The 26,792-nt window shown below is 43.2% G+C and overlaps 2 protein-coding genes and 1 long non-coding RNA gene across 6 annotated transcripts in view; 1 reads left to right on the top strand and 2 right to left on the bottom strand.

The window, feature by feature from the left end:
- The window catches only part of SYCP3 (synaptonemal complex protein 3), a 54,811-nt gene extending 52,915 nt beyond the window's left edge, over positions 1–1,896 (bottom strand). Inside the window, exon 1 of one of the 3 annotated variants that reach the window (XM_033953314.1) lies at positions 1,814–1,896. The gene's annotated coding sequence lies outside the window, so the exon portion shown is untranslated. Of the gene's footprint in view, positions 1–649; positions 878–980; positions 1,152–1,813 lie in introns of those variants that run through there. The other 2 variants (XM_033953313.1, XM_033953312.1) reach the window with 2 other exon arrangements.
- On the top strand, positions 735–25,233 carry LOC117364279. Its single transcript, XR_004540202.1, has 3 exons — positions 735–838; positions 12,028–12,113; positions 24,648–25,233. It is a non-coding gene; the product is annotated as an uncharacterized LOC117364279 (long non-coding RNA).
- GNPTAB (N-acetylglucosamine-1-phosphate transferase subunits alpha and beta) overlaps positions 6,636–26,792 on the bottom strand; it is a 145,446-nt gene continuing 125,289 nt past the window's right edge. For both annotated transcript variants that reach the window (XM_033953309.1, XM_033953310.1), the window contains 2 exons: positions 24,221–24,311; positions 6,636–11,491 (listed from right to left, as the gene is read on the bottom strand). In XM_033953309.1, coding sequence (XP_033809200.1) covers positions 11,414–11,491; positions 24,221–24,311 — 169 coding nt within the window. In that variant the 3' untranslated portion in view covers positions 6,636–11,413. The remainder of the gene's footprint in view (positions 11,492–24,220; positions 24,312–26,792) is intronic.

Raw genomic sequence — 26,792 nt, 5'->3', positions numbered from 1 at the left:
GAGAGGAAGAGATACCAGATTGTGGGGCAGTAGATGGCGAGAACAAGTTCGCAGGCTTTAGGGGGATGTGCTGAAGCAAAAGTTGGCTCAAGGCACAACAGTCCCTTGAGCTGGCCCTGAATCAGGGATCTCAAAGTCCCTCCTTGAGGGCCGCAATCCAGTCGGGTTTTCAGGATTTCCCCAATGAATATGCATTGAAAGCAGTGCATGCACATAGATCTCATGCATATTCATTGGGGAAATCCTGAAAACCCGACTGGATTGCGGCCCTCAAGGAGGGACTTTGAGACCTCTGCGGCCTGAATGGACTTTTATAAAATGGTGTCGGGGTACACTGCATGTCTTGGGGGGGGGGGGGGGGGGGAGAAGAGACATAGGGGAACTTGGCGAGTAAAATGTACTAATTTACTCAGTTTGTTCAACAACTCCTTGATAATGAATGTGACTGTTGGGCAGACTGGATGGACCATCCAGGTCTTTATTTGCCGTCATTTACTATGTTATGTTATATTTATATAGACAGGGAGTGTCTAGACAGGTGATTCGCATCAATATACTTAGATCTTGTCAATCTGACAGGCATTTCTGTGTCTACTTTTTATAAAATACAGACTGTAAGCTCTGTCAAGTGGTCTACCGTCCATCCTACCTTCCAATTCGCCCAGCCTCGTCCCCCACAGTTTTCCTTCCCCCGGCGTTCTCCCGCCACCGCTGACGCAACGTCTTTCCCTCGGCCGCGTGCCGCCCCCTCGGATGCGGCTTCCTGTTTCCGGCGGAGCGAGACGCGGCTGTGGCGGGACATCGAAGAAGGGAAAAGCCAGAAAAATAAAGTTTGAAGGTGGGACGCGGAGGAGGAGAGTTTCTAGGGGGGGGGGGGGTTTGACTTTACGAGGGAGCTATAAGAGACGGGGGAGGAGGTCGCGTACGGGTTGGTTGAGTATCTGCTTCGCCTCCCACCGCACTGGAAACGTTAACGCTACCTCGATACGGCTTCGGCCTGGTTGACTCAACGTCGAGGGTCGCCTAGGAGGAGGACGCGGGAGCTCCGGTTCGGTCCACAAAAGCGTAGTCCAGGAGCCGCAGTTTGAGATCGGCCTTTCCTGCGCGCTTCAGTTTAAAGGACATAAGAATAGTCCTACAGGGTCAGACCAATGGCCAATCCAGGCCACTGGTACCTGGCAGAAACCCAAATAGTAGGGTTACCGTATGGCTCCAGAAAAAGGAGACATCTCCGTGTTGTTTCCACTGAATGCAACTAAAGTAAAATCCGTCCTCCTTTTTCTGGAGCCATATGGTAACCCTCCATGAGACCGTTCCAGGGCAAGCTGTGGCTTCCCCCATGTCTGTCTCCATAAGAAACTCAATTTACACGTTACATGCATGGATTTGCACCTGTGCAAATCCATGCATGTAACGTGTAAATTTAGGTGTCTGTGCATAAAGCCTATCCTAGACATTGGCATGGGGGACAAAATTTTCTCTGTCCCATCCCTGCGAGTTTAGTCGTTGTCCTTACATGCCCCATTCCCGTAACTCTGGAAAGAGATAATGGTTACTGTGGATGGGCCGACTAGATGGGCCATTTGGCCTTTATCTACCGTCATGTTTCTAACTGCACAAGCCTCAAACACTTGTGATTTTAAAGTATTTGAGGCTTGTGCAGATGAGGACAGAACTTGCAGGGATGGGAAAATGAGTTCTTAGGGAGATGGGGAGAAATTTGTCCCCATGTCATTCTTTAGCTTAGCAAATGCTCAGATGGCTTCAGCATGGGTTTAAGTTGTGCAGAAACCTTATTGCATATTTCACTCACCCCCACAACCCCCTTCGCTACCGCCTCTGGGAGTTATCAGGTATATACCGGATAGGGCCTCCGCGTGTGCGGATCGCCGGACTAGATGGACCATGGGTCTGATCCGGAGATGGCAGTTCTTATGTTCTTATCTGCAAAATAGCAGTTCCCGTCCCCACTTGGTGCAGTCTGGGTTAGCTGGTCGGTTGCTCCTTCCATTGAAGGCTTTAGAGAAGAGCTAGATTTTTCACCTGTTTAGAGATAGTCTTGTGTTACCCAGAACCTGTCTGGAAGTGGGTTCCAGAATGTGGGGCATTATCAGAGAAGGCTCACTAATGGGTGTTGGAGGACCTTGCTGACTTTGGGGGATGTATAGGAGAGCCTGTTTAAATACACTGGTCCATTTCGCTTTAAGGTCCTTGAGCTTTAAATTTAGCCTTGTGCTGTACTGGTAGTGCAGTCAATGAAACTTACACAAAAATGGTGTGATGGAATCGCCAGTTGTTTGTATGCAGAACATTTTTTTTTTTTGAGGGGGGAAGCATTTCCAGTCAGTGCCACTGCTGCCAAATCATTTTACTTGTGGGGAGATTATCTCTACCAGAGCCCCCATACCTGCTGCAGAAGCCATGAGAAAGCTGACAGAATGATCCAATCTTTGATGCTAGCACTTGCATGAACTGAGCATGTGCAGAAGTACTCTGCCAACTTCCTGCTGCTCAGGCAGCATGAGCAGGACTTCAAGCCATGAATCTTCTTTAGCTGCCAGGCTCAAGCATCCTCATCAATCTGGTGCTATAATTTTTGAAGTGGGCTAAGCTCCCCCCCCCCCCCCCATATTTATGCCACTGGGAATCACCTGGCTTATAACCTATCGGTTGTGCTGAAAGTACTGTCCCATTGATAGCTGTTTCTGCCACTCAAGTTGGTATGATAGTGTGGTCCAGAGTATCCGACAGCTGCGGAGAAATCCATGGTCACGTTAGCTGAAAGAATTTTTTCACATGTAATGTTTAACTTCATTGAATAAATGGAAAAAAAAGAAAATCCACCGTCATGGTTTTTGTGATGATTATCTAGGATGATATAACCCAGTTTGAATCCAGATTGAGAATGTTCTAGCCCATTTCCCTCTCTTAGCCAAACATTGAGATGTAGACTCTGTTCTATTTCCTAGAAATAGGATGTTAGATAACTAGCCGATAACATTTGAGCATATGCTGGTTAAAGTTGTTTTTCTTCTGTATCAAAGGGTGCACCACTGCTTCATTTAATGTTGGTAGTTACTAGTGCTGCTCAATTCAGGAAAAAATATTTTGATTCGATTCAGCCTATTGAATTGATTTTTTGATTCGATTTTCCTGCACAATTGGGTGGGGTTTTTTCCCCAAACATCCTGGTGAGTTTATTTTATAGCCTCTTCACCTCCTTTGCCATCTCCTACCCACACTGGTGCTGTGGTGTAAACAAAATAAACAAAAAAGACTTTTCCTCTCTCTGTTAAATCCTAGCTCAGGTTCACCAGCTCTTGCAAGATACAAATTTCAAATATGACACATTGAAATCACAAAACAGAAAATATATATATTTTTTTAAACCTTTTGTTGTCTGGTCATTTTTCAAATCATGTTGGTCCCAGGATCTGCAACAAACGTCTTCTGATAACTTGCCAGGTCTCTTGCCCATTTGTTGTTTTCTTCTTTCTCTGTGGTAACCATCCATTTTCCATTTCTTTCCTCCCCTTCCCTCCCCTGGAGGTCTGGCATCTTTCCTTTTTTTCTGCCTCTATTCCCGTAGCTGCAGCGATGGACCCCACCATACCCAGATCCACCATCTCTCCTTTTCTCAATTACCCTTTCATCCAGCATCTCTCCCTCCTTCCCCACCAGTTCTCCCTTTCTCTTTCTAACTACCCTCATATCCAGTATCGATCCTCCCACACACACCATCCCTTGTGTCCAACTTCTCTCCCTTTCTGTTCCTTCCATCCCTAAATTCCATTGTCCACCATCTCTCTCCCTCTCCTGTTTTTAGATCCATTATTTCTTCTATCCCTCCCCCCATCTCCCCTCTCCATGATCTCCCCCAAGTCCATCTCCCCCCTCCATCATCCATCTTCTCCCCATCTCTCCTCCCTTTCTTGCATTTCAGTTAAACTGTGCTGACTCTATATCTGTATTGAGTGTACTGCTCTGTTTTCAAACTTAGACCTCTCTCTCCTCAAAAAAACAATAGCTTCTTTCTGGCTACCTCTGATACAAGAGCCTTTTCAAACTGAATCTATTCTTTCATGCTGCTAATTTTTCTAAACTTTCCTAAATTTCTTGAACTGTAGACTAGCTCTGTAAGGTTTATTTTCCATTGCCAGAAATTGGATAGGTTACTAGAAGAAAGGGGGTAATAAGATGATCAGAAAAAATATAGGTAGCAGATTTAGTCTTGCAGCTGGCAGAAACTTTCTATATATACATTTATTGGAGATTTTTGGTTGTAAAGGGGAGTAATTAGATTCTAGCAGAATTTGATTGTATTGTGAGGGCTTGCCCCTCCTCCAGTGCTGTTTGGTGGTGAACTTGGCTGACTCATTATAACTTATAGTCCCTCCCACCCCAGGGTTTGGTACACATATATAGACAACCCAATAATCAGGAAAACTCCTGAGTCAATATTCATTCCAACCAATCAAGATGACTTTTATTTAGTGCAATCATTGTGGTGCTTTAATGCCAAAACACACCAGCTAGAGACAGGGCTTGCCCCATGTCTTCAGCTTTCTAGTATTAAGGAGAAACTATAAACTTAAACAGGAATTGGAGGCTCTGGTGCAGCCATGGCCGAAGAGCGAGCTCTTGGACATGTATTCTCCATGGCTCATGATAGGGCAGATGCTTCACAGGATTGCAAGTCATTGGGGAATAGTCATTTTCATGGCTCCAGACTGGTCCTGCAGTCCTAGTGCATCTTCAGAAGGGCACAAGTCTCAGACTGTGTGTACAGCCAGACCTTCTTTCTCAGGGACCAAAGGTCATAAAAGATCCAGATTGCTTTGCTTTTAAGGCATAGCTCTTGAGTGCACAGCATTAGTGTGCAAGGGCTACTCAGAAATGGTAATTGCTACTCTACTCATCAGAGCCAAACCTACGGAAAAATTTGCAGTGCTGGTGTGTTAAAGAGAAGGCTGAGCCTTTCTCTGTTTTGATCTCCATGGTGTTAGCCTTCCTCCAAGCTGACCTTGACAATAGCATTCCTCAGAGTCCAAGTGGTAGGACTCTCTTGTTTCAGGGCTCGAGAGTGCAAGGCTTTGTTGTTGTCTCATCTGGACATAATCAGATTCCTAAAGGGGCTCAGGCCCCCAGTAAAACATCTTATTTTATTAATGGAACTTTAACGTGGTTTTGCAAGGCCTCAGTCAGGTTCCATATGAGCAGTTGCAGGAAGCGTCCTTGATGAATCTGATGCTCAAAATGTTTTTTCTTGTGGCTAGTACCTTAGCGAGAAGAATTTCTGAACTATAGGTTCTCTTGCAGAGAGCCTTTCCTCAAGTTCACAGAGGCTGGAGTTTGTGTGCACTGTTCCATCCTTTTTGCCGAAAGTTATTTTAGGTTTCCATGTCAATCAAAAAGTCAGATTGCTGGCATTCCAGTCCATAGGTTCTAAAAAGAAGGACCGGATTCTGAAAAAGCTGGATGTGAGAAGAGTGCTTCTCCAATAACTTGAGGTCACCATTGAATTCAGACTATCTGGTCATCTTTTTGTGCTCACTAGTCAGGCTAGATGCGTTCACCGGCTTCCAAGGCCTGGATATCCAGATGAATCCATAGGGCCATTTCATCAGCATATATTTCTTGTGGAAAACAGTCACCAGTCTCCATAAAGGCACATTCAACTAGAAGCTTGGCTTCTTCATGGGCAGAAGTTCAGGTGGTCTCTCCCAAGGAGATTTTTAGGGCAGTGACTTGGTCCACTCTACATACATTTTCCAAGTTTTACAGAAAGGATGTTGTGGCAAGGGAGGACTCCACCTTTGGATCCTCAATGTTACAAGTTGGCACAGTGACCCTACTCTAAATTTCTGGGACTGCTTTTATACATTCAGTTCATCCAGAATGACACACCTATTGAACTAGAAAAAGATTAGGTTCTTACCTTGCTAATATCTTTTCTAGCAGATAGGTGTGTCAGTCTGGAGCTCCACCCTGTCAGTTATCTCCTGTGCCTGCCTACTGTCTCAATCACAGAGTTCAAGTCCAGTCAGAAATTTGGATGTCAGTCAGTCCTTAAGGATATGAAGGATAATATTTTGCTATAACACATTGGGGTATTATTTGTGCTCCATAAAGGTTTCTGTTTGGCATGTTTGTTTCACTGTTTTGATTGTTCAATGGCAATGTTTAACAGGTGTTTTTTTTTAATGATTTCAGAGCAGAACAGTTGTAGATCGGGGAGTTTCCCTGTACCCCTTCACATGTGTTCTGTATGGGGCTATTACCTGCTTTAATAAAAACTGAAGGGGGAGGGATTCAAAAAGCTAGTGGACTCCTTTTGCACGTCTTGCAAGCATGGGCATGTTACCCGTCCATCCAGAATGACACACCTATTTACTAGAAAAGATATTAGCAAGGTAAGAACCTAATCTCTTTAATTCTGTAGCTTTTTTTCTTGCACTAAAATAGCATTCAGTAGCAGTCTCAATCATTCAATGTTAACAGCATCATACAATCACAGTTAAATGATCTTTTAATGTAGTAACGTAGTTAGTACATATTCTTGTTAGGATTGCAAATTCTTAGAGTTAAGAATGTAGATTCTTGTTTTAGGTTTTACAAAAAAAATAAATCCCAACTGAGAGAAACAAAATAGCTTTAATGTTTGACATAATTTATTCAAAATCATCCATTAGAAAGAATCACATTTATTATAAATATCCATGGACATGTATCCAAAATAAGAATTTTAGAGCCTAACATGGAGTGTAAAGTTCCAGTAGCCGTATTGGTCCCAGAAAATAACTAGTCTTTGTAGGCTGTGATACCTTTCAAATGACCAATGCAATATTAATGTGATATACATCATACTGAGGCACTTGGCCATTTGTTTCCTGCCCAAAAGAGACACTTATTTCACAAAAGGGAGTTCTGGAATAGGGAGATAAAGAAAATATGTTTAATAAAAGGAAATGGTGAAACAGGACACAAATGAAATTGTCATGGTACATGGTCGATAAAGAGTGGTATCAAGCAAAACTGAACAGATTGGGAACATGTTATATAGTTAGCCATCGCTCCCTGTCATCCAGTCAAATTGTTTGTGCTATTAGAAATATTCAACAAGATTTATTTTAGGTTGACAACTTATAGGTAACACCGTTATTTCTTTAATTATAATTTTAATCCCTGGCAGTTTTTAACCACTTATTTATAGACTTCTAGCTCAGACAGCCTCCCTAACACCTAGGGCTTGACTATCATGAGCCTTCACATGTATGTAGTACTACAGGGTTCATTCTTTCCATACCCCTTTCCTGGTACCAGTTTAGCCGTCACAGTAATGAACTTTGACTGAAAGGTATTTGATACCATTCCTTGTGAGGCTAGAGGGTAAGGGTGACCTTTGGTCAGCTGGTTGGTGTTGATGGGTTATGCCTTTGAATCCCTCATTAGCAAGAACTCACAAAACTGTCCACACCACACCACCCAGCCTTGATCAGCCCAAGGAGTAAGAACCAGGTATGGTAATTCTATTTTCTGTGTAAGAGCACCTAACACTAGTATCAAATTAGTTTGGAGGGGGAGAAAAGGGGACGGATTTGTGATACAGAGAACAGACAATTTTAGAACTGTTCAGGTTACATAAACTTAAGCACATGCAACAGCTGGGAGAGGGAGTGGCCTCATGGCTCACAGCCATGCTGTGCTCCACCATGCCAAGGATGTGGATATAATTTTCAGGTCTGTTCTTTTTTTCATAGAGTTGGCCTGGCCTGATAGAAGGAAGTCTCAGTCATCATATGATAGTGACATCTAGAGGCAGGATTTAGCATTCATGATTTCAAGGTTCCAGAAGGAGCCCCTGCAACAGGGCTGACTTGACACTGGATTGCATGATGTAGATCAGTGGTGGGCAATTCCGGTCATTGAGAGCTGCAGCCAGGTCAGGTTTTCAGGATATCCACAATGAATATACATGAGATAGATTTGCATCTCAAGGAGGCAGTGCATGCTAATCCATCTCATACATATTCATTGTGGATATCCTGAAAATCTGACCTGGCTGCAGCTCTCAAGGACCAGAATTGCCTACCCCTGGTGTAGATGAATTGGAAAGCGATATAAAACATTGAAAAAATCCCTAGATAGTTGCAACTGATGGCTTATGGAACTGGATCCTAGCTCATTTTGAGCAAGAAAAGCTACTGAGGCCCTCTGTCCCCATTAAAAGTTGCAATAAAAAAAAAAAATAATAATTCAATAATTCTAAAAATGAAGTGCATTTTACCAGATAAGACTGGCTGAAAACTTGAAATTCAGTATACAGGTTGTACATTTCGGTAGTAAACTGACTTAAAGAGAATTGACAGCTGGAACCATACCAACCATAAAAAAAAACAAAGCACAGTTTTCTTACAAAGAAATCATATTCTTTTCTGGAAGAGATTGGATCATCAAACTCCAGGGAAACCATGGTACAGTTTTTACATTCAGCATTGGAGAAAATACTTTGCACATACTGTACATAGTTAACACTTTTGAGCCTATATGCCAGGGGTGTCCAACCTGTGTCCCGAGGGCCGCATGTGTCCCCATGAAGTATTTTGTGTAGCTCCGGGCAAGGGCGATGCAATGTTTTCCTCTGTTACCCCCGGGTGTTTACCATCTTGCCGGCTCCCTCCTCTGTCTTGCTGCAGCGTTTTCGCGTTTATGCAGCCCCAGAAACATTTTTTCCGGCCAATGTGGCCCAGGGAAGCCAAAAGGTTGGACACCCCTGCTATATGCTAAATATTGGTTTTAATGTATGTTAACAGCAGTATAATACAGCATTTAATGCAGTTGGTGTAGAAATTCCAATTAGAGAGTGAAATGGATGACAAACTGACCTGAAAAACATCAAAGGCAACCTGAGGTACTTAATTTCTTTATTTTATCAATTAAGACTCAACACGTGACACGTGTTTTGGCCACAATGGAGTCTGAATCTTGAACTTATGAAAGAAATTAAATAGGTGATATTAACTATTATTCTTGAAATAAGTAAACACATATGTGGCGAGTCTTAATTGATAAAATAAAGAAATTGAGCACCTCAGGTCACCTTTGCTGTTGTCTTTGTCTTTCTACCTCGGGAAGGTAGTATCTCTTGTTTTGTTGTGACAAACTGACCTTGCCAGGAGACCATGTGGTCAAATACCAAAAACGGCCCACATAAACATCATGAACCAGCTTTTTGTCATTAGTGGAACCTTTGAAGGATATGACTACAGGAAAAGACTTGTATGCCAGAAAGACAGACGTATACGGTCAGACAATTCAAGTAATCATTTATATTCATTCAGTCATCACACCGAGTTTTGTTGGCAGAGTTAAACGGCACATTTCTTAATTTTCTGTGTAAGGCCCATGATAAACTTGACGTTTATGTGGCCTCTCTGTAGAAAGGGTGCCTATCTGTGAAGTAGAGGGTACGACAAGCACCAATGTCATTGCCCCCTGCATGCCCTTGTTTCCACAAAGAACCAATCTTACCATTAAACAACTGGGGGGGAGGGGGGAGCGGTTGTGCACACCTGTACTTTTCAGCTCCTGCTGAGATATGCAAACTGAGTCCTCACAATTAATCTTTGTCCCTGTTCCCCCCCCCCCCCATTTCTATCTACCCTACCACCATCTCCCTTCCCTCTCCTATAGTTTATTTAAAATTTGTTAATACCGCTTATCGTACTTCTAAGCGGTGTACAGAATATAAAATAAACAAAAAAACAGGAGAATTACAAACTCATATTACACTAGGTTTCTTCACATCTCTCTTCATCTTCTCTATTACCTATTTTGGGTTTCTTATTTTACTGCCCAAAAACTTCTACATACACATGAGCTACTGTTGAGCAGCGTACCAGTTGGCACTAAGACAAAATACCTCGGAAAACAAACCTCAGTGCTAGAAAGTTACCATTAATTGCCTTCAAAATAGCAGAAGTACCTTCATAGTTTGTCAGAAGACTTTAGTCATATTAAAAATATAGAACAGCTCATTGCACACATCCACATAGAACACACATTTAAGGAAACCGTTGTTGCAAAACAAAATATAAACTAATCCCTCTAGATCACAGTAAACTGATTAGTATAATCACCAAAATGATTTTTAGTATGATTCTGCTTGGCTCACGATTTCCACTATCATAAGTATTTCCAGAAAAGCAGTCAGGGATCTAGAAGTCTATTGCACTTCATCCACCTTATCTTTCCCCATTTGTATACATCTCCTCCTCCAATGTCTTCACTTGGCTCCCCTCATGGAAAAAGGCTGGAGCGGACACCTCAGAATCTGAGCCCCTCTTCTGATAGCAGGGGTCACCACTGTAATAGCAGCAGCTATCCTTTGCCCCCCACACTAAGCACTAGCATATCACCTCAACTAATGCAAAGCTAATGACAGAGAGTTTGATCTTGATAAATGTCAGACAGCCAACAACTAGGAACTCAAGTTCAACTCTTCACCTGCTGGTACAAACACAACCATCTCCCAGAGGATTACCGTGTTTGGCATTCTCCAATAAATCAACCTCCAACACATGGCTACATGTTGGCAATTTAAATTTTTGAATCAAATCCAAGATACCCACACTTAAAGTGAAAATGAAACAAAATACCTTCCTCACATTATTCCACTAGATTTCTCTTCATAGACAGGCACTTCTGCTAGTTTATTTACATGTTCACAAAAATAATATATCTGGAGTCACCGTTATCTACAGTACAGTCTCTTCTCATTTGGCTTAGAAATAATACCTCAGTAGTAAGAATTCCAGGAAGTTTAGCAAAGGGTATGAGCAATACAATCGATACAAAAACATAACTAGTTGGTGAAGTGATCTACTTCTCTCTCCCATTATATTATCAACTTAATTTTGCACTTGTATATACGTGTCCGCTCTGAAACAGATAAGAATTAGAATGGCATTCAGACTAATATTTCTGCTCTTTTTCAAAGCTGTAGCAGCAACACAAAGGCATTGTTGATTGGATGACTTTCAGAATGCTTTGGAATGGAAAGGTCAGGGACACATCATGTTTGCTGGACTCACAGCTCAGCTTTCAATATGATATGCCATTGGCACACGTTCAATACAGCTGCACCTCTCCCAGAAACACTTTATAAAAAGGATTTAAAAATGTGCATGAGCTAATGCTTGTAAAGTGAAACGTCGGCCAATGCAACTTCCACACAATCTTCTCATACCTCTTTATTGGCCTGTGTGCTCTACCTAGTGCCATTAAGGCCATAATTTAAAGGGCAGTTGACATTTCTTTTTCTTTCTGCAAAGACGATGGAAAAACTCTTTGTGACCATTTTTCAAAATGCCAGCCAAATGCTGAGGTAGATCAATTTCCCGTCACAGCTTTCTTATACTCTACTTCGTTCATGACCGACTCCATTCCAGATTCTTCTCCTTGGAAAAATCTTTCGTTTAAGTACAATTAGCTGAGAGAGAGAGAGTATGCTACATTAGAAAAATTATTAAACCGCCTAAGACCTAAGTGGTTTACAAAGTAAACATACATAATCATGTATACATACACAATCATTATCTACTCGCTCCTCCAAAGCTCTTTAATTTACTAAAACTAGCACGACTAATAAAACTTCAATAAAACAGATTTTCAACATCACTACCTAGTAAAAGGCTTTCACAAACAAATATGTTTTTAGTTGCTTCTTAAAATACATTTTGTCTTTACATAGCCTCAAATATCCTGGTAAAGCATTCCATTTCGGAGGACCCGCTACAGAAATGGCTGTTGCTTGCATCTTTTTGTAATGAGTTTCATCAAGCACCTCTGTTGAAAGCCTCATCTTTTATTATCAAACCATTGAACATGCCAAACTTATGCAATAGACCTTAGCTTAGGTAATACAGGATCAGTGCTGTTCAGGAAGTTATAACTGTATACATTATAGAAGGCAGTTGTGTTGCCTATATGTAAGCAAGTAAAAATAATTCCAATTTTCATTTTTAGGAGTTCTCTGGGCAAGAAAAGACCTTATATCCTGGTTGTTGGGGGCTACGGCTGACATCCTGTGTTGCAATACTCTGCTTTAAGAGGTAAGGGAGTGTCTGCAAAGGCAGTGGTGAGACGGAGAGAATGACACTGTGACAAAATTCATCACCATTCCTGTCCCCGCAAATAACTGTGGGAAACCATCTCTATGTCATTCTTTAAGGAGAGGGAATAATCAGAAAATGAATGGGCACAGCCACTGACCCTCAAGCCTTGAGATAGACACTAAAGAATGACAGGATTGTTTCCTGTGGTTATCCATGAGGACAGGAACGGTGATGAATTTTGTCAGCGTGTCATTCTTTAGTGAAACTCTCAGCAATCACTTGGACATAGCCTTGTGCACAATCTGAGGAACATGTACCACAGAATACTCTGGAAGGAAAAAATCAAAAGCAGTGGTTGGAGTTTTGGAACAGATGGTTAGCCACATGCGTCTAGTAACCATGAGAGAGTGCTGTGGAGCATGGAGTTGGCTACATGAAATGGACAACCCCTAAAAAACAGCTACACTGCACAGTCAGACCTGAAGGAAGCCAGACAGGTAGCACAAATCTCACACATACATCCATGTGTTGGGGGTCAGCAAAGACAGAAAACTGTCACCTTTTCCAAAAGGGTGGCACAAGGAAACACATAGCTTTCATCTGCACAACTTATATTGTATACATCCTTTTCAATCTATTGAGAGAGGGTGAGAATTTGGATAAGGGAGGGAGTGAGAAAAAGGGAAGAAATAGGGTGGGGTAGGAGAAGCAAGATGAGAGTGAAAGGAAGGAAATCCTAGAGGCCCCAATGCTCTAAGCTTACTGTGCCTTTAATGATCGACACCAAACCAGATCTAACCAGTTTAGCATCAAAGTATTTCACAAATTGGATATATGTGGTCTATTCTGTGCTCTGTAGCAGCCTCTGATAATCATTTTGAAATGTATTAAAATGAGCATGCCAAGCAATGCCTAGACATTGCCTGATGATTCACAAAATGAAGTGTGGAGGTAGCATTGATACACGTGTGTTAGAAGCATGTCTCATGTTCATGTATCAAAGGTGCATCTCATACATGTTTGTTAAAAGTTCAAAAACAAAAAAATATGGGGTAAGAACATAAGAATTTCCGCTGCTGGGTCAGACCAGTGGTCCATCACGCCCAGCTGTCCGCTCACACGGCGGCCCTAACTGAGACCAGCGCACATTCTTGTTTAGCAGGAACTTGTCTAACTTTGTCTTGAATCCCTGGAGGGTGTTTTCCCCTATGACAGACTCCGGAAGAGTGTTCCAGTTTTCCACCACTTTCTGGGTGAAGAACTTCCTTACATTTGTACGGAATCTATCCCCTTTCAACTTTAGAGAGTGCCCTCTCGTTCTTCCTACCTTGGAGAGGGTGAACAACCTGTCCTTATCTACTAAGTTTATCCCCTTCAGCGCCTTGAATGTTTCGATCATGTCCCCTCTCAATCTCCTATGTTCGAGGGAGAAGAGGCCCTGTTTCTCTAATCTTTCGCTGTACGGCAGCTCCTCCAACCCCTTAACCATCTTAGTCGCTCTTCTCTGGACCCTTTCGAGTAGTACCGTGTCCTTATTCATGTACAGCAACCAGTGCTATATGCAGTACTCCAGGTGAGGGCGCACCATGGCCCGGTACAGCGGCATGATAACCTTCTGTGACCTGTTCGTGATCCCCTTCTTTATCATTCCTAGCATTCTGTTCGCCCTTTTCACTGCCACTGCACATTGCGCGGACTGCTTCATCGACTTGTTGATCAGAATTCCCAAGTCCCTTTTCTGGGAGGTCTCTCCAAGTACCGCCCCAGACATCCTGTATTTGTGCATGAGATTTTTGTTACTGACATGCATCACTTTATACTTATCCATGTTGAACCTCATCTGCCATGTCGATGCCCATTCCTCGAGCCTGATTATGTCACTTTGGAGATCTTCGCAATCCCCCTGCGTCTTCACTACTCTGAATAAGTTCGTATCGTCCGCAAATTTAATCACCTCGCTTGTCGTACCTATGTCCAGATCGTTTATAAAGATGTTGAAGAGCACGGGTCCAAGCATCGAGCCCTGCTGCACCCCACTGGTGATGCTCTTCCTGTACGAGTATTGTCCATTTACACCCAGTGTCTATTTCCTATGCTTCGGCCAGTTTTTAATCCATGTGAGTATTTCACCCTCGATTCCATGGTTCGCATTTTTCCGAAGTAGTCGTTCATGTGGAACATTGGCAAATGCCTTCTGAAAATCCAGATATATTTCGACTGGGTCGCCCTTGTCTATCTGCCTGTTTACTCCCTTGAAGAAGTGCAACAAGTTTGTCAAACAAGATCTGCCTTTGCTGAAACCATGCTGTCTGGTCCTCATCAGCCCGTGTCCATCAAGGTGATCAAAGATGCAGTCCTTTATCAGCGCCTCTACCATCTTTCCCAGTACCATGCCCCGCCAAAGCAGTGTAGAAAAAAAAAAGCATACATATCTTGTATTTTCACATTTGTATGGCTTTCTTGTAGTATTTTCATATCTGTATGGCTTGCTTGTAGGTAGTTCTCCACCACTTCCTCTCCCTCCTTCCAATGGGATTGATGGAAACTTATCATGTGAGCTTATGATGCGCTACAATAAGGCATGTCTATGATTCTCACTCATGTGTGCCTACAACGTAGCATCTTCTGACGTATGTGCACATTTATGCCTCTTACCATGAACTATTCTGCGCATGTGTCAGTCGCTTTCTCCAACAACTAATCGGATAGGATTTCCATGGACCTCTGCAAACCTCATTTGCATGCGAGGTTCTTTTGAGCATCACTTACTGTTTTGAAATCGGAAAATTTATCGGCACTGCAGCAACCTACAGCATTTTATACGTGGACCTTAGAGCATCGAAGCCTGAGAGGAGATGATGGAGGGTGTAAAAGTGTAGAATAGAGAGAAAGTAACAGGAAAGAGGGATAAAAAAAGCAAAAGAAGAGTGAGAGAAATCTGATTAAAGAAAAACAAATGATTCATATAATATATATATATATAGCTGTTCTGATGCTTGGAACAAATCTTGGGACACAGTTTGGGTGGCCTGACAACTTGCTGAATATAGTCAAGTTGTAAACTAGAGAAAAGACTTTATGTGGTGTGTTAGGGCCAGTCTAGAAAGGGTTGAGGTGGGTGTTAGATAGATATGGGGCAGTGTCAGCAGTACAAATGATGGGGGTTCCTATGATAAGATAGCATTTACAGCTAATAAACCTATGCTGTAAACCAGTGGTTTCAAACCCTTTGCAGGGCCACGTTTTGGATTTGTAGGTACTTGGAGGGCTGCAGAAAAAATAGTTAATGTCTTATTAAAGAAATGACAATTTTGCATGAGGTAAAACTCTTTTATAGTTTATAAATCTTTTCTTTAACTGTTAAAGGAAAGATTTATAAACTATAAAGTGTTTTATCTCATGCAAAATTGTCATTTCTTTAATAAGACATTAACTGTTCTTTCTGCGGCCCTCCAAGTACCCTAATTTTTCTGTGGCCCTCATAGTTAAAGTTTAACATCTTTCCTTTCTCAAAACTGACACATTTCAATCACTATATTGAAAATAGAATCATTTTCCATACCTTTGTTGTCTGGGGACTTTATTTTTCTGCAATTTTAACTATGTTTCCAGGGCTGCCTTGTCTTTTTTCTCTCCGTCTTCACTTTCTGCCTTGCATCCATCTTTGGTATTAACTTAACATTCAATTTTTCTGCTTTCTTCTCAAAATCTACTTTTTCATGTCTTACTTTCCCTTCCTATCTCTCACCTTCCCTCCCTATTTCCACGCTCTGACATATCTCTTCTTCCTTTCTCTCCCTCCTTCCTTTCCCCTGGTCTGGCATCTGTCTCCTTATCTCCTCCCCCCCATGCCCTGGCATCTCTCCCTCCCGCTCCATGATCTTTCCTTTTCCTCCCTCAGACTTGGCATCTCTCGTTCCTCTCCTCTTCCTTCTCCCTTCTTCTCTCTCTTTCCCCAATTGGGTGCAGCAGCAGCATTTCCCTCCCCCTTCCCTATGCACCAGTAACATTATTCTTCCCCTTCCCTCCATTCTTCCCTGTGCTTCTGCAGCATTCCCCCTCCCCCCCCTGTGCAGCAGCAGCATTTCTCTTTCCCCCTCCCCTCCATGTAGTAGCAGCATTTCTCTTCCCCATCCCTCCTTCCCTGGACATGATGATTGAGTGTCAGTTCCCTTGTTGCAGTCTTTTTTACGTTCAAAGCCGCAGGTGGAAGCTCCTCATGCAATGTGTGCCTGCATCGGAAGCCTTCTCTCTGACGTCGTGATGTCAGAGAGGCTTCCGACGCAGGTACGAGGAGCTGCCACCCGTGGCTTTTAATGGAAAAAAGACCGCAGCAAGGGAGCTGACACACGATCATCGCATCCAGACCGCAGGCCGCAGAATAGTACCTGGGGGGCCACGAGTTTGAAACCGCTGATGTAAATCTATTTAGGATTGTATAGTGAGGGGGGGGTCCTTTTGAAATGGTTGGCCCAAATATTGGTTATGAGGTTTTGTCCTGGAATAGGCCACCTCATTTTTGAAAAACTAGAGATTTAGTCAGGTTTAATATACAACATTTTCAGTAAAGCCAAAGATACATGGGGCCCCTCAGGATTCCCCAGTTTTTCCCTTAATTTTAAAATATCTTTATTCATTAGGAAAACGTATAAGTTTGTTTATGTTTTTATCTCATGTATCTGCAAATGGTATTCAATGTATTAACTTCTATTAGGTCAACACAGACAGTACTATGGAGAGGTGCAATCAGTGTGCCCTAAGATGGTGGTAGTTTGACTTGAGTATAGTAGTTTGGAAGTTAATTCTGGTAAGACAGTCTCTGTTATGGCAATATAGATGGGTCATATAGTTTTAGAATTGAAGATATAAGGATTTCTGTCAGAGATCCAATCAGATATTTGGGAGTTTAATTTGATACAGTGGGATCCTTTAGACAGCAAATAGAAACAGTGGCCTATTCTGCCTATTATAAATTATGTATGGTAAAGCAGTTGAAGCTTCTCTTAGAATGGTCAGCCCTTTGGAGAATGACACGGTGGAGTAAAGGAGTGGCCTAGTGATTAGAGCAGTTGCCTCAGCACCCTGAGGTTGTGAGTTTGATTCCCACTGCAGCTCTTTGTGACTCCAGGCAAGTCACTTAACACTTTATTGCCCAGGCACAAAATAAATACCTGTCTAAAATAAGTAAACTGCTTTCATTGGAACCACACAGAAAAAGCAGTATATCGAGTTATCCCAGGACAAGCAGGCAGCATATTCTTGACTGATGGGTGACGGCACCGACGGAGCCCCGGTACGGACAATTTTAGAGTGATTGCACTCTAAGAACTTAGAAAGTTCTAGCTAGGCCGCACCGCGCGTGCGCGAGTGCCTTCCCGCCCGACGAAGGCGCGCGGTCCCCAGTTTCTTAGTTTCCGCGGAGCTAAGAAGACGCATGTTTCCAATGGCTGTTGGATATTCTTTTTTTTTTTTGCCTTCCCGCTCGCGTATTTTTTCTCGTGAATTTTTTCACGTTTTATTATTTTCTTATTTTCTTGATAAAATTAAAAAAAAAAAAAAAGTCTATTTTTTTCGACTTTTTTCGGTCGGCCCCGGCGGGGCCTGTTGGCACCATCGAAGCCTCGGGCTTCGATTTTGCTACGGCCGTTTTTCCCTTCATGCCCCCTTCACCGGGTTTTAAAAAGTGTCAGCGGTGTGCACGCCCTATTTCTTTGTCCGACCCGCATAAGTGGTGCCTCCAGTGTTTGGGTCTGGACCATAGGGCAGAAACGTGCACCCGCTGTAGTTCTCTTCAAAAGAGAACTTTGAAAAATCGCCAGATTCAACAGCGGATTCTTTTCGGTGCCGCTATGGAACTTCTACCGGCATCGACTCCGGCAACTTCCTCTAAGTCGACACCGGTGGTTTCGACACCGCAAGAGATATCTTCGGTGTCGCACCCTGTAGGTAAGCCGGCTAAGAAGCCATCCCCTACTGTTCTTGGCCCGCCAGTCGAACAAGCAGTGAGCCAAGTCCTGCAGATTGCGCTCCGGCCCCGCAAACGCTCCGCTCCCATAGAAGTCACTGCCTCTTCATCGGCATCGACTTCGCCTGAGCGTCGAGCTGCACCGCAGGTACCGAGCAAGAAAAAAGTGGTACCGGTGCCATCGGGACCGTCTCTGGATGAGCGTATAGCATCCATCCTTCAGGTCCAGCTTAAGGAGCAATTACAACACCTGCTCCCGGCTCTGCTAACTCCGAACCTTCCGGTGTCGGTCCCCACTGAGCCTACGTACCGATCGTCGACCAGCCTATTTTGTCGGCATCGACGTTATCGGCACCGCTTAAATCTGCCTCTTCCATGTCTATGCCTATTTTATCGGCAGAGCCAAAGTCTCTTCGACGTACGGCTCACTCGGCCTCTGATCCGGTACTGTTCTCTGACACCCGTACCGCTTTACAGTCACCGGGTACGGTGTCGATGCGTTCAGGTAAATCGGTACGCAAAACCAGGCATACCGAATCCTCTACTCCTCTATCTCAGTGCCATCTTCCATCGGTACGTGACCCTGATTTATGGGATGACTCTGACGATCCCCTCAGTACCGAGGAGGATTTTTCATCTGATGAGGCTCACCCATCGGTGCAGGATCCTGCTAGTAAGCCAGAGCAGTCTTCCTTCACTAAATTTCTGAGGGAGATGTCGGACACCCTTTCTCTTCCCTTGGAGTCTGATTCTAAAAAGTCAAAAGCATTCCTGGCGGCTTTGGACTTTGACCAACCTCCCAAAGAATTTTTAAAGTTACCCCTTCATGATATATTAAGGGAAACTTTTTACAAAAATTTGGAAACTCCTCTCACCATTCCAGGAGCTCCAAGAAAATTGGAATCACTTTATAAAGTTATTCCTATTCCAGGGTTTGACAAACCTCAGCTTCCACACGAATCTTTGCTGATGGAGTCAACCCTCAAAAAATCTGCAGGCTCTAGTGTGTATGCCTCTGTCCCTCCTGGCAGAGAGGGCAAGGCCATGGACAAATTTGGTAAACGACTTTACCAAAATGCTATGTTGGCCAACCGTTCAGGTAACTATGCGTTCCACTTCTCCTTTTACCTGAAACATCTTATCCAGCAGATGGCCACTTTTCAAAAATATATTCCTGACCGCAAGCTTTTTGCTTTTCAACAATGCACTGCCAGTCTCTTGCAACTCAGGAAGTTTATGATCCGTTCCATCTATGACACTTTTGAACTGACATCCCGAGCGACTGCCATGTCTGTAGCGATGAGACGATTGGCATGGCTTCGCGTCTCAGACCTTGATGTGAACCACCAGGACCGCCTTGCCAATGCTCCCTGCCTGGGTGATGAGCTGTTTGGTAAATCTCTAGATACCACCACTCAGAAGCTTTCTGCCCATGAGACGAGGTGGGATACTTTATTGAAAAACAAAAAAAACCCCCTCCTCGTCCTTTTCGGCAGCAGACGTCGTATCAGAGGCATTTTTCTGCTTGGCCGATTCAGCCTCATCCTCCTCAGCCTCGGAGGCAACGGCAGCAGCAACAACAGGCTCGCCAACAACAGCCGCCTGCCATAAAGCCTGTTACTCAGCCTAAACCGACTCAGCCCTTTTGACTCGCTTCTCCAGGGCATTGCCAGTCTTCCTCCCTCATGTCCTCTTCCACAACCCATAGGAGGTCGACTAAACATTTTTCTGACTCGATGGGAAGTAATCACCACCGACCAGTGGGTGCTCTCTATCATAGCCCACGGCTACTCCCTCAATTTTCAGACCCCTCCGCCGTTAGGCCTGCCAAAAGAGTCTGCTTCCAACAAGTCTCAGTCCCTCCTTCTCGCTCAAGAGGTTCAATCCCTCCTTCTTTTCAATGCCATCGAAGAAGTTCCTCAACATCAGCGAGGTCAGGGATTTTACTCCCGGTACTTTCTAGTTCCCAAAAAGACCAGAAACCTCAGACCAATCTTAGATCTCAGAGATCTCAACAAATGTTTGGCTCTCTCTTGCCACCCTCTACCCTCTTCTCACTCAGGGCGATTGGCTATGCTCCCTCGACCTAAAAGAGGCTTACACACATATTCCCATCCATCTGACGTCCAGGCAATATCTACGCTTTCTCATCAATCAAACTCATTATCAGTACAAGGTGCTACCCTTCGGTCTGGCCTCCTCTCCCAGGGTATTCACCAAGTGTCTGATTGTGGTAGCGGCCTATCTCCGCTCTCACAATTTTCAAGTCTTCCCTTATTTGGACGACTGGCTGATCAAGGATCATTCTCCTCAGGCGGTTCTGCTTGCCACCAACCAGACCATTCACTTTCTTCAACTGTTGGGTTTTGAAATCAATCTACCCAAGTCGCACCTCATTCCAACCCAGCGACTTCAATTCACTGGAGCCATTCTGGACACTGTTCTGATGAGGGCGTTTCTTCCATTCAACCGTCTTCAGACCATCCTTCATCTCTGTCGGCAGGTGTTTCAACAGATTACCATCTCTGCCATGATGGTGCTATTGGGGCACATGGCGTCCACAGTACATGTCACCCCCTTCGCACGTCTCCACCTGCGTACTCCTCAATGCACCCTAGCAACCCAGTGGTCGCAAGCGTCGGATCCTTGCTCATAACACATATCTGTGACCTCGTCTCTTCGACATTCGCTTCTTTGGTGGTTGACATCTTCAAATCTATCCAGAGGTCTGCTGTTCCATCTACCTCCTCATCATTTTGTGATCACCACAGACGCATCCCCCTATGCCTGGGGAGCTCACTTGAACGAATTCCAAACTCAAGGGTTTTGCACTGCCCAGGAAACACCACATCAATTTCCTGGAACTCCGAGCGATGTTTTATGCCCTCAAGGCATTCCAACATCTTCTCTTTCCTCAAGTACTACTAATTTGCACAGACAATCAAGTTGCAATGTACTACATCAACAAACAGGGAGGGACGGGCTCTCGCCTGTTGTGTCAGGAAGCCCAACGGATTTGGTCTTGGGCGGCAGCTCGTCATTTATTCCTGAAAGCTGTCTACATTCAAGGGGAGCAGAATTCCTTAGCAGACAATCTCAGCAGAATTCTCCAACCTCACGAATGGACTCTCGACCCCTTGACTCTCCTGTCCATTTTCGCTCAATGGGGCACTCCTCAAGTGGACCTTTTTGCAGCTCCTCACAATCATCAGCTGCCCCTGTTTTGCTCCAGACTCTACTCTCCTCACCGTCTGGCACCCGATGCATTTCTCCTGGATTGGACCAATCTCTTCCTTTATGCATTTCCTCCTCTACCGCTCATGCTGCAAACATTGTTCAAGCTCAGGAGGGAACAAGCCACCATGATTCTCATCGCTCCACGGTGGCCCAGGCAACATTGGTTCTCCCTTCTACTTCAACTCAGTTCCAGGGAACCCATACTTCTTCCACTGTTTCCTTCTCTGCTTACTCAGCATCAGCAGACCCTGCTGCATCCCAACTTACAGTCTCTGCACCTGACAGCTTGGTATCTCTCGGGCTGACTTCGGCTCACTTACTCCTTTCTCAGCCTGTCCGTTCTATCATTGATGCTTCCAGGAAACCGGCCACGCTTCAGTGTTATCAGCAGAAGTGGTCTCGGTTTTCTTCCTGGTGTCTCTTACATCACCATAATCCCTTGTCTCTAGCAGTGGGACTGGTGTTGGACTATCTTCTTTCCTTGACTGACTCTGGTCTCAAATCTACTTCTATCAGAGTTCATCTTAGTGCCATTGCTGCCTTTCATGAGCCAATTCATGGAAAACCCCTCTCGGCTCATCCTTTGGTTTCTAGGTTCATGAGGGGCCTTTTCAATGTGAAACCACCTCTCAAGCCCCCTCCTGTGGTCTGGGATCTCAATGTGGTTCTTTCCGCTTTAATGAAGCCTCCTTTTGAACCTTTGGCCACAGCACATTTCAAATTTCTTACTTGGAAAGTGGTCTTCCTTATAGCTCTCACTTCTGCCAGGAGGGTCAGTGAATTGCATGCACTAGTGGCCGATCCACCTTTCACTGTTTTTCACCATGATAAGGTGGTTCTCCGTACACATCCAAAGTTTCTCCCTAAAGTTGTGTCTGACTTTCATCTTAATCAGTCCATAGTCCTACCTGTATTTCTTCCGAAGCCTCACTCTCATCCAGGTGAACAGGCTTTGCATACCTTGGACTGTAAACGTGCTTTGGCTTACTATCTTGAACGCACTAAACCTCACAGATCATCTTCTCAACTGTTTTTGTCCTTTGATCCTAACAAGTTGGGTCATCCTGTATCTAAACGCACTCTATCCAATTGGCTTGCTGCTTGCGTTTCATTCTGTTATGCTCAGTCGGGCCTGACACTGGAAGGTTCTGTCACGGGCCACAAAGTTAGAGCTATGGCAGCGTCTGTAGCTTTCCTCCGCTCCACTTCCATTGAGGAAATCTGCAAGGCTGCCACTTGGTCCTCAGTTCATACTTTTACATCTTACTATTGTCTGGATGCATTCTCCAGAAGGGATGGACACTTCAGCCAATCTGTTTTACAAAATTTATTTTCCTAATGGCCAACCTTCCCTCCATCCTGCTTTTTGTTAGCTTGGAGGTCACCCATCAGTCAAGAATATGCTGCCTGCTTGTCCTGGGATAAAGCACAGTTACTTACCGTAACAGGTGTTATCCAGGGACAGCAGGAAGATATTCTTGCGTCCCTCCCCGGGTTGGCTTCTTAGCTGGCTTATATTAACTGGGGACCGCGCGCCTTCGTCGGGCGGGAAGGCACTCGCGCACGCGCGGTGCAGCCTAGCTAGAACTTTCTAAGTTCTTAAGAGTGCAATCACTCTAAAATTGTCCGTACCGGGGCTCCGTCGGTGCCGTCACCCATCAGTCAAGAATATCTGCCTGCTGTCCCTGGATAACACCTGTTACGGTAAGTAACTGTGCTTTCCATCCCCCTTTACTTGTATTAAAGTATGCTTTATTACTGGCCTCCCTGGAACAGCTATGAAGAATCGCATTAAGTATTTGGGGGGTTATAAGTCACTGCTTAGTATTAGATGCATGAAGGAAAAATTAGGACAAAACTGGAAAAGTTAGTATGTACGTAAGTCGCTGTTGAATATAAATGGTATGTGTCTAAAACTGAAATTGAATGCATCACCCCTCTGTCTCTCCCCTCCCCCACCCAATACAAACACACAATCCAGTATCAGTCCATCTCTCTCTGCTTCACATTACCACTATCATTCAGCATATCTCCCTTTTTGGTCTTTGTAGGTCTGTCCTATTCTTTTATGGAATACCTTTACTGACTTTATTTTATGAATTTAAATATTTTATTGTAAACCACTTAGATTGCTGTAGTAGTTAAGCGGTATATCAAGATCAAATAAAACTAGCCTGTTCACCGACTTCTCTTACAGGTCTGCATGGTAGCTACAACAGCAATAGTAAGTGGAAGACAGGCATGGGGACATTGTGAATGCCGCTGCTGGCTTGCTCGGTCCTAGAAAGAGGATGTTACATCCTATTTCTGGGCCCAGTTGAGCAAGTAGCAGCTTGTACAAGGGAATGTCTCTATGCCTGCCTTCTTTTTGCTACTGCCAATGCAGCTGCCCTGCAGGGGAGTGTCCCTACACCTGCAGCCACCTGGAGACCCAAAGAAGCAGTAGGTTCAGCACAGCAGAAAGGGAGAAGTCAGGGAACGAATGGAAGCAGATGCTGACCCAACCCAGAGGTCTGCATATCAAGTGAAGGTCATTAGACAAATAATATAGCAACTAATCTAAAAATGCATTAGTCGCATCTTTGTATAAGTCACATGTTTTTTCTATATACTGCCTTGAACTAACTAATAAAGAGTGATCAAGTATCTAAATAAATCACAGGTCCTATTTTATGCAGTGGGGCCTGTTTAATAATAACACATGATAATGCAGTAGCAGACTTTAATAAATCTATGCATGTTATTTTTCAGAAAAAAAAAGTTCACAGAAATCTATTGCAAAATAAATGGGTTTAAAAGTACCCCCAGACTTTGTTTCAATGCAGACAGTTGGAAAGTTGTCCCAGTATAACACTGTAATTCATTTTAATTCCTACTGTGTTATAAAAATACACAGTCTTACCTGTTCAGCAAAGAATGAGATTACAGTAAAGACAATCAATGTCCCCAAAACACAGTGGGTCCAAAATTTTAACTGGTCTCTGTATGTTTTCCTGTTTAATAAAATGGGGGAACAAATGGTACATTTAAATCCGTGTTTGGTCTAATAGCAGATAGCATTGCACAGCCCTTAAAACTGTACCCATGTGATTAAAATTCAAAGGAAAATGGTGCAGTGGCAACATGCTAGTATTTGGTCAATTTATCATTTAAGAAGAGATAAGTAATTAACTTTTCATGAATTGCAGCCTGAATACAAGTTGCTTCCTAATCAATTTTATATGTGGTTACAACTTTAATGTGTAAGCCGCTCAGTTCTTCCACCCCGAGTCTACTGTCTTTCCTGTCACTAATAACATCTGCAGGTTAATTCATTCTCTCATCCTAAGGGTACTGAAGCAACAAGACAATTTGACATCAAGACGGATGTTTCTGAGCAATATTGGGAACAGATTTGGACTTCCATCAATAAATCATTTAGATCGGCAGCAATTAAACAATCCATTTTTTTGTATTCCACAAAGCCATTTGGACACCTTATAAACTATCTAAAATTAAAAGTGATAACTCGAACAAGTGTTGGACATGTCAAAAGGAGGTTGGCACTCTAATTCATTCACTATACTATTGTGATCATATACGTGAATATTGGCTTCGTGTATGGGACACTATCAGTTCTTTGCTGGAAATAAAGGAATTACATTAAGGGCTCCTTTTACAAAGCTTTTTTAGCGCATGCACCGGATTAGCATGCGCTATCCGAAAAACTATCGCCTGCTCAAGAGGAGCTGGTAGCGGCTAGTGCGCGTGCTATTCCACGAAGGCCCTAACGCACCTTTGTAAAAGGAGCCCTAAATATCATAGTATTGGGTCAATACCTGATAATCAAAATTACTAAGAATTTTGCTCAATTTGGCTATTAAAATTATTTTCATATACTCCAAGCAAACCCTTCTCAGTAAATCTTCTTAATACATTAATAGCACAAAAGTTGATGTGAATGATTCAAGTAATACCTACATCAGTATAAATATATAGCTAATATAATAAATATATCTCAACTTTATTAATATCATAACATCAAAAATATTTCTTTAAAAAGACATACATATAGACATACTCAAACCGACATAATCACATGAAAGACGAGCATAATCATGTGCAAAAATAAGCACGCAAGAAATGTTCACTATTCAAAATTGAATAAGTGCTGAATAAATACTTATCTCAAATGGTCCAAATAAGCACATAAAACAAACAGCTGAAAATCCCAAGGCGTGCAGGCTCCAGGGAATCCAAGATGGCGAATAGGGCTCCTAAAAAGTTCAGAGTTCAAAGTGCAGGGTGCAAAATTGCATACAACAAAGTCTGTGTGTCAAAAGAAGCAAAAATTCATCAAAATGAAGTATATAAAGTGCACGTGCTAGGTGCAAATAGATCCTCCACAAGTGTAATTAAACGAACACCATATGATCAAGGAACCAAACAAAATGGTGAAACAACATCCTTCACTTCTTCTCTCCTCCTTAACACAGGCTGTGTTTCAAAACATTCTTTTTCAAAAGGAAGAATCGAGCTAAAAATCAAACAACAGAACATACCAACATACCAAACAATTGTTTAAACATGACGAAAAAACAAAATAAACAAACAAGCAAACCAAAGAAGGGCAAACCTACCGGGCAGGACGTCAAAGCAAGGTCTGTCAGAAACTAGACTGCTAGTCACCACGCAAACGTCGTGACGACAGGGAGAGGGAGATGCGTTTAAATAGCCAAAATTTAAGTCAAATCAAACCAGCTGAAATCACAAAGAATTGATTCAATACGGCACCAGCCATTCGATCTCCCTATTCAAACCGCTAGGCATAACAGTGAAAATCAGTTTCTGCTCATGATAAGTGAGCACACGGGAAATGTCCCCACCAAAAGAAAAGGTAAACTGCTTAAGCACGCAGAACCGAAGATCAGTTAGCAGATGATTATGTTAAACCCAATGGTCAACTAACGGGGCATCAGCTTTACAAGTTCTAATACAGCTGAGATGTTCAGCAATACGAGACTTAATAGCTCTCTTAGTTTGACCAATATAAATTTTTGGGCATGGACAAAAAATACCATATACAACCTGAGTAGAATTGCAATCCGTATGATGGTTCAAGAAAAAATGTTTATTGATATTAGGAATAAAGACTTTATCAGTGCTCATAGAGTATTGACAGTATCTGCACTTACCACAAGGGACATGACCCAAAACATCATTGGTAGCAGAGGCAGCAGAATGAAATTTTAAACGCTCCTCCAGGTTTTTGCTGCGTTTCAAAGCAAATCTAGGATGTTCCTTAAACTCAGGAAGAAAGCCCAATAGATGCCAGTGCTGACCAATGATGTTTTGAACATGGGTGGACAAGGGAGAAAAAGGCAAAACACATGTAACCCTATGATCAGATGAATGTTCAGAAGATTTAGGATATAATAACCACTGACGTTCAGCACACATCGCGCGTTTAACTGCGCGTTTTATCACTGGAATAG

Source organism: Geotrypetes seraphini, chromosome 7, assembly GCF_902459505.1.
Source record: "Geotrypetes seraphini chromosome 7, aGeoSer1.1, whole genome shotgun sequence".
NCBI classification, from domain to species: domain Eukaryota; kingdom Metazoa; phylum Chordata; class Amphibia; order Gymnophiona; family Dermophiidae; genus Geotrypetes; species Geotrypetes seraphini.
This window is presented reverse-complemented; position numbering and strand designations above follow the sequence as displayed.